At 26.5% G+C, this 10,005-nt stretch overlaps 1 protein-coding gene across 1 annotated transcript; it reads right to left on the bottom strand.

The window, feature by feature from the left end:
* Positions 1-234: 234 nt before the first annotated feature.
* On the bottom strand, positions 235-9,801 carry LOC145849799 (cilia- and flagella-associated protein 298-like). The gene is made up of 7 exons (XM_082954857.1): positions 9,614-9,801; positions 8,840-8,945; positions 4,451-4,580; positions 3,840-3,990; positions 3,447-3,545; positions 3,075-3,211; positions 235-572 (listed from the first exon to the last, which is right to left on the bottom strand). Exons 1-7 carry the CDS (start codon positions 9,750-9,752, stop codon positions 456-458), a joined length of 879 nt encoding a protein of 292 aa, XP_082810983.1. The 5' UTR covers positions 9,753-9,801; the 3' UTR covers positions 235-455.
* Between the last annotated feature and the right edge of the window lie 204 nt (positions 9,802-10,005).

Here is a 10,005-nt window from a genome sequence, read left to right on the forward strand (position 1 = left end):
TATGATTTTTGATTTTTTTAAGTACCCTTAATTTAAAGCTGCTTGACCAGTATTTTAGGAAAACCAGCAACATTTCACTTTTACTTACTTTATTACACCTAACCACTTTAAATGTTAGTGATATGCTAAAGCTGGCTCTTCCTATTCGCTTTTTAAACAAACATTTTTACTTTATAGGATAATATTTATTCATAAAGTTATAAAATTAACTATTTAAAGTTTTAAAAAACAAGATGTTAGTTCAAATTTATTACAGTGAAAGTCCTAAGAAAAGCTAAAAGATAAAAAGTATTAAAAAAATACTGAAAGTAAAAATCAAAAAACAAAATGCTAGTTTTTATTTTTATACAAATATACAAGCACATTTTTAATGCATTTTGTACTACATCATCAAACCATTAAATACCATTAAAATCTAAAAACTTGAAGCATCAGAAAAATTTATAAATAAAACTTTAAAATTTACCAGGCCTCCAACTAATGTTGTTAAGACCTTGGAATTGTCGCTGTAGTGATTTATTGTCGGCCCATCTCGAACTTAAATGATCATCATCATCTGCCTCGTCCAATTTCTAAAACCAAAATGGCAAGTTTTAAGAAAAAAAAGCTATATTAAACAAAAGAGATTTTGTTAAAAAACATACAAAACACTGAATGCTTTAAAACGTGCGCTGTAAATGGGTGAAGGTATATACTAGGGATGGGCAACGTTTTTCAATCAACGGGCCGGACCCGGAAAAATTAAGTCTTTTGCGGGCCGGAGGAATTAGTGATTCACCGGATCCAGAATCTGAATGCAGCCGAAACTTTTTAGATCCGAATCCGACTGAATACTAATTTTAAGTCGAGATCCGGATCCGGTCGGATTTTAATTTAAAAAAAGTTTTGGATCCGGCCGGATTCTAATTTTATGGATAAAATTGATCCCTTTTTTTGAATCCTCCAAATTCACAAACTTTCTCAAGTCTGGAAACTTAAGATATAGATTAAGACGTGTCAGATGTTTAAATAATGTCTATAAATAGAATTGAGATTGTAATTGACAAATATCCTACTTAAAAAAACAGCTTGGGCTAATTTGGCATAAAGATATTCCAACTAAGTTAGAACAACATAAAATATTAGGACAAAATGGTGTATTTATTAGTACACATCAATTTGTAAAGTCATTTTTTAGTATGTTTTTAAAGTCATATTCTTACAGTTTTGTTTTGTAAAAGTGTTATAAAAAGTTTTATTATAATTTTGTAATATTGACCCTTCGCGGGCCTGTAACTTTGCTCGCGGGTCGGTCATTTTCATTTGCGGGCCGGGTCCCATTAAAGTTTAAAAAACGGTCAGGGGTCGGCCATTTTCACTCTTCGGGCCGGATCCGGCCCGCGGGCCATACGTTGCCCACCCCTAATATATACTTGGTGTTAACAATTTTCTTAGTAATCGATTGTACAAAGCTGTTTAAGAGTTGCTTATTATTTTTTTCAAATATTATTCAATTTATTAATAAACTTTATAAAATATATATACTCTCATTTTATTTGTTTACAAAAGCTATAAAATATGGCTAGGTGTTAAATATGCACGAAGAGACATTTTTGCTCGGTTTAAAATTTCACTTATTTATCTTTTTTTCTAACTATCACTGGTACCCCTAAACCTTGGTCGGTAATTTTTATTTTGTTATTGTTTTTTTTTTACTATCACTGTTACCTTAAACTCTTACCCTTGATCGATTTTATATATTTTTTTTTACTTTTATTTTCAACCTTAACCCTTTGGTCGGTAATTTTTATTTACTATCTTTTTTATCAATCTTTTTTTTTCTGTGTTATGTAGCATAATAACATTGAACAGATACCGTAAAACTACTTTAAATGTGTTTTAGTAGAAAAAATATTTGATGATGACTAATTTCTTTTTATCTATATGATATATTTTTCGTGTCCAACTAAAATTTTACGACTCGCATGTAAAAATTGTTTAAAAATCCAGGTTTTTCGAAGTTTTTTAGTATTTTTTGATCAAAATTCAATTTTTTTTCGTAACTTCTCAATTTCCAGGTTTTTTATCTTAAATTGTCAAATTCGAGGTTTTTCCAGAACTCAAGGACTTGTGGCAACTCTTTTAAATGTTTAAATCTTAAAAGTTAGTTCGGGCATTGAAATATAAAATTAAAATGTCATAATAAAATTGAGTTAGGTGCAGAACAAAAATTTTATTTTATAATTGAAAAGAACATAATAAATTTTACGACAAATAAATAAATGATCATAGCTTTACTAAAACAAAACATAATTGAAAAATGAAACAAATCAATCTCATTTAATTTGTTTTAAAAAGCCACAGCTTATAAAGAAATCTTTAAATTAACCGAAGTCATACTGAGTTTCCAAAACAACAAATAAAATTTCAACATAACCTGAGTGTGTGGCAACCCTGCTAAGTTCATCAGAAAATATAACTAAATTAAAAACACTTTATCTTTACATCACGTATGCATTAACCTTATTGAAATGAAGCAAAACTTTTAAATTAGATATCAGTGCAACGCAATGCGGTGAGATTTAACTTTTAAAACATTCAAACCATATGTTACAAACTTATTTTAACAGGGTTGCCACTCATTTTTTCTAACTTTTTTCCAGGTTTTTCAAATTTCTTCCAGGTTTTTAAAAGTACACATTTTCGGGTCTATTTTTAGTTTTAAGTTAATTTCTAATAAAAAACTGTGTTAAATAGAATAAAAGCATTAAAATGGTACTGTAAAGTTACTTTAAATGTGTTTTTAAATAAAAAAAATTTTTGATGATGACAAAAAATTTTTATTATATGACAGATTTTTCGTGTCAAATCAAAATTTTACAACTGAAAATGTTAAAGTTATTAAAAATTCCAGGTTTTTTGATCAAATTTCCAGGTTTTTTCAGGTTATTTTCAAAATTTCTCAAATTCCAGGTTTTTCCAGGACATTTTAGCCTAAATTGTCAAATTCCAGGTTTTTCCAGGTTTCCAGGTAAAGTGGCAACCCTGTTTTAAACGTATTTTTAATTGAACAAAACAAATTAAAACATTCAAACTTTGAGTTCTTCCTGCCTCCTGTAGGCTTGCAGCATCATCTGCTTCCTCTGCTCCTCGCTCACCACCTGCTCCCTCTGTGGCGGCCCGCTGCCTTTCTTCTGCAGCTTCACCGTCACCTTCGTCTTCTCGTTCTTGCCTGAATCAAAATGTTCATCTTTTACTACTTTTATGACTTCAAATCGCATAACGTACAAGCTGGGTTAAACTCAACGATGCAAAATAATTTATTCTTTTATAGAAAATTAAATAAAAATCCACTGCTTGAAAATAATGTTGTAAGTAATAATATCTTTCCATAAGTGTTTAAAATGCTATTATACAGTTTTTACTTATAACTTTTTTTATTTTAGATCAAACAAAATGATAGTTACCAATATAGTCTTGCAGCTTCTTGCCTTCTTGGAACTGCTTGCCTGCCCACCATATCGTGGCACCGTTTTGCGGAAGTACTTGCAATGATGCCTGTGTTCCTGGTAAATAAACTTTTTCAATTAAAATAAATATTTTGTTGCCGCTTCTTACAACTAAACACATTTATTTTTGTAATTTAAATGTTGAAGGAAACATTGTTTTATTAAAACTACTATTTAAAAGTTTGTAATCTTCTTAGTGTTTTCAATAATTTATTGCACGAACATTATGTATATATTTGGTTTCTGGAAAAAAAATTGATTACTCTTCAACTTTAAATACTAGTTCATCACAACTTTAAGTTTATCAAAAACTTCAATTTTTTACTAAAAAAACAATTCAATCAAACAAACCAGATAAATCTTCCTCGTTTTCGAGCTCCATTCGTATGGGGTCGTAGGGTGGCAGGTTCATGGGATACACGATCATAATTGCTCCCCTAAGTATGTCTATGGTGTCCTTGACGGTCTGCATCGTCATCAGCACGTTGCCTTGCACCAACTTCTACTGACAGTTTACTTAAGTGTTAATGTGATAAGACTAGAAACTATAAAGACAAAAAGTATGATCATAAAATAGGCTTTAAACAAATGAAAAAAAAGACTTTACCAAAGGAAACCAAAATTTATTTATCAAACAAGTATAATTTTTTAAATATTTTTACACTCTAACACAGACCTACAGGTTATATTAAAGTTTAATTAACAATGAAATAGTACATGTTAATAAAAATCTTGAGTTGCTTTTAAATATTTGGTCGTACTAAACTATTTAACTTAACTTTTGCTTTAGAAAGTGCACTACTGATATTGAATAATTAAGTTTTTAAAAACATCTGTATAGCATTTATCAACTTATGTAATGGGTATTTTCTAGTTCTAGGTGTTTAGAAGTACATAATTTATATTTGTGAAGCTAAGATTTTTAAGAAAGAAACTAAGTGTATTATTCACACAGTGACAACCTTGTTAACATTCGCTTTGGCTTCCTTGACAGTGTCCATGAGGACGTCGTGCATTTTCTTGTTTGGGGCTTTCCCGTTCCTCCTTCCAATCTTGTCTTGTTTGTATTCCTCTCCTCCGCTTGGAATACACCTGGAAATTATTTTGTTTATTAGAATTGTTTCAGATTCCATTTACTTAATGATCAAATAATAAATTGAAAACTTTTGCTTTCAGTTTAGCAGGAATTAGTTTACAGACCATATGAAAAAATGAAATTAAGCTTTAATGTTATTTATGCATCTATTTAGTTTTTATTGTACGGAAAACAATTTTAGGACTTTGATATGTTTTTAACGTTTTTGTAAAAAGTGTATATTTTTAAGGATACTTTGATAAATCTATATTTTCAAACTGTAGTCTCAGATAAAAAAATTGACCATTTAGAAATGAATATTTGGTATTAATTTCAAATGAAAACATACGAACAACTTTTTCATAATAATATTTCTAATTTCCTGATAAACATTTAAAAAACTAACACTGTTCTGTGATTAGACTGTAAAACAAAAAATTGTAAATTGATATCACTTAAATCTTGAATTAGAATCAAATATAAACAAAAAATAAACATTATAAAGCGAAAATTACTTAAAGGCATTGGGGGAGGGGATAAAACTTTATTTATTTATTTAGTCTTATTTTGGACATGATTAAAAAGCTAAAAAATACTTATTACCGCTAGTGAAAATTCAAAGTAGCTTTTGAGATACAGGCAATTAAGGTTGGATAGTTCTATAGGTTTTTTAAGGAAGCGCAAACTAAAAATACAAAATAAGAGTATTTCACTGAAAATATATATTCTCCTTCATTTTTTGAGCCATTGTTTTAAAACTCTCTCGAAGTAATCTTTAACAAATTTCAAACAACTTTTAGAAAACAGATTTATTTAATTTTGTTATAATTTTTTATTGATTCAGAAAAGGTATATAGCTCAGAAATAAACTGTCAAATGAAATATTACAAATGTTATGACCCGGATTTACGGCTTACTTGAATTTCCAACAATTTATTGATTTTTTTCAAAAATCTGCTTTCTACAAGTTGTCTGTAATAGCAAATAGAACATTTCCTGAAATTTGAAGTAAATTGCTTAAAAAGTAAGAAGGAGATATATTTTTAGTGAATTTTTCTAATTTCCAAGAAAATTGGTCTCATAAAATTTTTGATTCCATAAGGTTGTAGTGTTTTTTTTTTTTAACAAAGTGGTTATATCTCAAAAATTGATTGAACTTTTTTTATTTATTAAAAAGTGTTATTTGGTATATACACTAAGCTTTCAAATACAAGTCAAAGTTAATTTTTTGTAAAAAAAAAATTAAGCCCCCTATGCCCTTAATTCAAAAATATTACCCAAAAAACCTTTGAGAAATATTCTACCATTTATTTAATAATTCTTTCAAAGTTTTAGCAAAAAAAAAATAAAAATCATTCTCTTTTTCATTTTTTGAGCTAGAGTCTTTAAAAGTTCAGGATATACTTTTTATATTTTTTAAATAAGTTAGTGTGTAACAAATATTTTTTTACATTCTGATAAAAAAAAAACTAAAAAGATGTAGAATGATCAAATTTAAAGATATTTTGTTTAAAATATCAAAATAATTTAATAGATGATAGTTTTAGTTAAACAGTACTTTTTCATTAATTTAGGTTATGCATTCCATTAAGAACCTATTGAAATCACCAGCTTTGATTTCTTATGTCTCAAAAATTACTAAAAATTTTGTTAACAGTAAAAATATTTCACTGCAAAGATACAAATTTGCAATTTAAGATTAATCTTAAAAACAAGGTGAACCTCATTTTAGCCTAAGAAAGATTTTTTTTTGATTAATAGTTTTGCTTGATATCTATGCAAAATTTGTAACAGCACACAGTATACCAGGCACGTAGCTTGGTACGTTTCTGCAAATATGCAGAAACGTATACTTTTGTGCAAAGAACATTTGTTTTTTTTTCAATTCTTCAGCTTAAAAAGGTCCTGCTTTCTTAGCTTTTAGTATTCAATTATACTTAGCTTTGCACTCCTGAGAGATAATTTTGACATATATGTATTCTTTGGCATTTCTGTGTTGTAAAAATTGAACGAAGTCAATACATCTAAATTGTATACATTTAGCTCATTCAGATTTCATTTGTCAAAAAGCTATGCATTGCAAAATTGATTTTAATAAAACCTGTAGATTTTTCTTAAAAAATCAAAATAATACAATTTTAAGTTAAAAATACTTGCACAATTTAATTTTGTTTCTAATGACTTTAAGGGCATAGGGAGGTCTGACTTTTTTTTACTAAAAATAACATTGGATCTTATATAAAAGCATAAAGTACAAACTACAAGCCAGTTTTTATAGAATTAAAAAATCTTATTTAACTTTTAAGATATTGTAATTTTTATAAAAAATTTCCAATACAAACGTATGAAACGCAAATTTTTTGGGGTCATTTTTCTCAGAAATTTAAAAAATCTATCTTCTCCTTCATTAATTGAGCTAGACACCTCAAACTTTCAGGAAACGTTCCTTTTGTAGTTTATAAGACTTTTAATGTTGGAATTTAAAAAATATTTAAAATTAAAAACTTTAGATAAAATAAACAAAAAATAGGTGGTTTTTTTTTAATAGTTTTTTTTTTCAAAAATAAAAAAATTTTTGCATTCAATCTTTTTTAAATTTAATAATACACTTTCTGTGAAAATTTGAAGAAGATTGTTTTTAAAAAAAAGAGGAGATATATTTTTTGTAAAATAGTCTTTATTGGGACCCTATTGAGGTCAACAACTTTGATCTCTCAAATCTCAAAAAATACTTTGAATTTTACAATCGGATAAAAATGTCTGATAGCTTAGATAAAACTCTATAAAATAAGATTAACTTGTAAAAATCAAGGTTGACCCCCCTATGCCCTTAAATGTTAGGTTTTGAAAATTTCCACAAAATCTCCGAAAGCTGTACAATTAACAATATAACTGCTTTGAGTTAAATTGCGATTTTCTTATACTTATTTTCAATGAAAGTTTTACAGGTTTACACAAAAGTTAACACATAAAGAACCATAGGGGTGTGGAGCGACATAAATTGCCTTGTATACAGTTATCACTCATTCTTCAACATTTCATTCTTTTTTGAAGTATTAGCTTAACTGCATACTTTCATATTGAATTCAATAACATTAGAGGTAGTTTAAATTGCTTTGTTTCCGCTAGGACGTTATCACTCATTTCAGATGTTTTAGTTTTTTACAGATTCGTAACTTTTTTGAGCTAGCTACGTCCCTGCAGTATTCTAACTATTGTTTTAAAACAGTACTTGTCAGGTACAAGTTTTTGTAGCACAGATATTGTTAAAAAAAAAGGAACAAATTGACATTAAAATTTTTTTATATAAGTAACTTTAATAGATTTAAATTTTGATTTGTGTTAAATTTCCAAATCCGCCTCTGGTATTTACTAACACTGTGAGATTAGGACTTTTAACTACGTCTGTATTTTTTTTATTTGTTAGCTGAATTTATAAATATATCTAAAAACCAAAAAACGTAAAAAAATATAACTTGTTTAACTTTTTTACAAAAAAAACTAGTGAATTTGAGCTAAAAGTTAAACAATGTGTAAAATAATAACTGAGATTATTAAATATAAGAATTTGTTGTAACTTTAAAAAAAATACAAATGGAAACATTTAATTTCCTAGTCTTTCAACTTTCACTTGAAAAGTTTTCAAATTATTTATATTTTTACACAATAAATTCCTATCAAAAACAATTCTTATTCAATCAATTTAAGTCTATCAGTTCTCATATAAACAATTTTAGTTGACTAAAATTGAAATTAACTTAAAATAAAATTCAAACTTTATAAAGATTATTTTTTCTCCTGTTCCATTAGTACATATATGCAAATAAATTATAATAACTGCTAAAAAATTTTTTACTATATTGCTATATAAAATACTATACTATTGCTAACTCTAACTATTGGGTCTTTAAAATCAAACTTTTATAACAAACTTTAAACATAAATAACAGTAAAAATTGAATAGAATTTAACACAAGCATACTAGATCAAGTTTTTTTTGTGAACTTAAATATTTTTAAATAAAAGTAATGATTTAGTAAAAAATAAGATGATGTATGTGAGCCGATCTAAAAAAAAAATTATTGGATAGGAATCAATAGTAAGCAAACTAGTAGTAAAACTACATGATGTAATAATAAGATAAAACAGATTAGGAGGTTTTTTAGTATCAGAGAATGAAAAACAATCAATAAAAAGTTATGAACCTATATACATATTTATATATAAAACATTAAAAAAACTATGTACAAACATTTCATATTAACAGCTTACTTACTTTTCACCCCATTCGTCTTTTAATTTGAGCTCAGTAACTTGTTCTTCAGTGAGTCCTTGCATATTTGGTGGAAGCAGAACACCATGCTCAGCTAAACTTTCTATCTCTGTGTAAATGTTAGTGGTTTTAATAAAAAGTTATTTATAAAATTTACAAATCAGCTTTAAACTAAAAAAAATTCTTATAAAATCTTCAAAACAGACTGTCAAATGAATAGACCAAACAATATTTTCAAATGTTTCATAGCTTTATTACAACATTATCAATGAAAAACAGTTTCTCAAATAAAGATGCATCACATTATTATGAAGTAAAACATTTTACTAAACTTTAAATATAATTTCTATTATACCACATGTTTATTATTAGTTTTGCTTAATGCAAATTAAAAATATCATTTTTCAGCTATAGATATAATGAAGCATGTAAAATTACAAAGTATTTGCATGTATTATAGTTATTTCGTGAAATTTAAAACACAAATGGTTTAGTAAACTTTTCTTTTGATTCTATTTAAAAACACGATAGTCTTTTGCAAAATAACTCAGTATGCTACAATTATTTATAAAATATATAGTATTCTTTTTTATAATTTTATTTATTTCTTTAAACAATAAAAAGTTGTATCTCTAAATTAAATAAAGTAATTAAGTTTAACACATAAAACAAAACTGTTTAATTTTAAAAACTTTTACTTAAAAAATAATTCACAACTGTATGAAGATATTTTAAAAATAACCAAGTCTTTTGCAAAGTATAAAAAACATTTTTAACCTGAACAAAGGCGTTGAACTTTAAGTCTTCCATTGTATATTTCAGTTAATTGGTCAGTTAGTTCTTTTATATCAATTGATGTTGTTGTTTCATACAAAAATTGACTTTCCTCACCGTGTTTTATATGCAACTTAACCATACTTTTTTTTTCAAATAGAACAAAATTAGTATTTATTAATAAATACAGAACCTAAGTCTAAAAAAGTAGATCATTATCATATTTTTTGTATTAAAATTAGGAAGCAAACATTGTATGAAATTTAAAATATAAAGTATGATTGTAATAAGTTTTTAAAAAATACAAGATTTGTTTTGATCAATTTTAATAGTTAGAAAAGCAAATAGGCACAAAACTAAATAAGTTAATTAAAGCTAAAAAAATAAAGAAGCTT

This window comes from Thalia democratica, chromosome 2, assembly GCF_965202585.1.
Source record: "Thalia democratica chromosome 2, ktThaDemo2.hap1.1, whole genome shotgun sequence".
Classification (NCBI taxonomy): Eukaryota; Metazoa; Chordata; class Thaliacea; order Salpida; family Salpidae; genus Thalia; species Thalia democratica.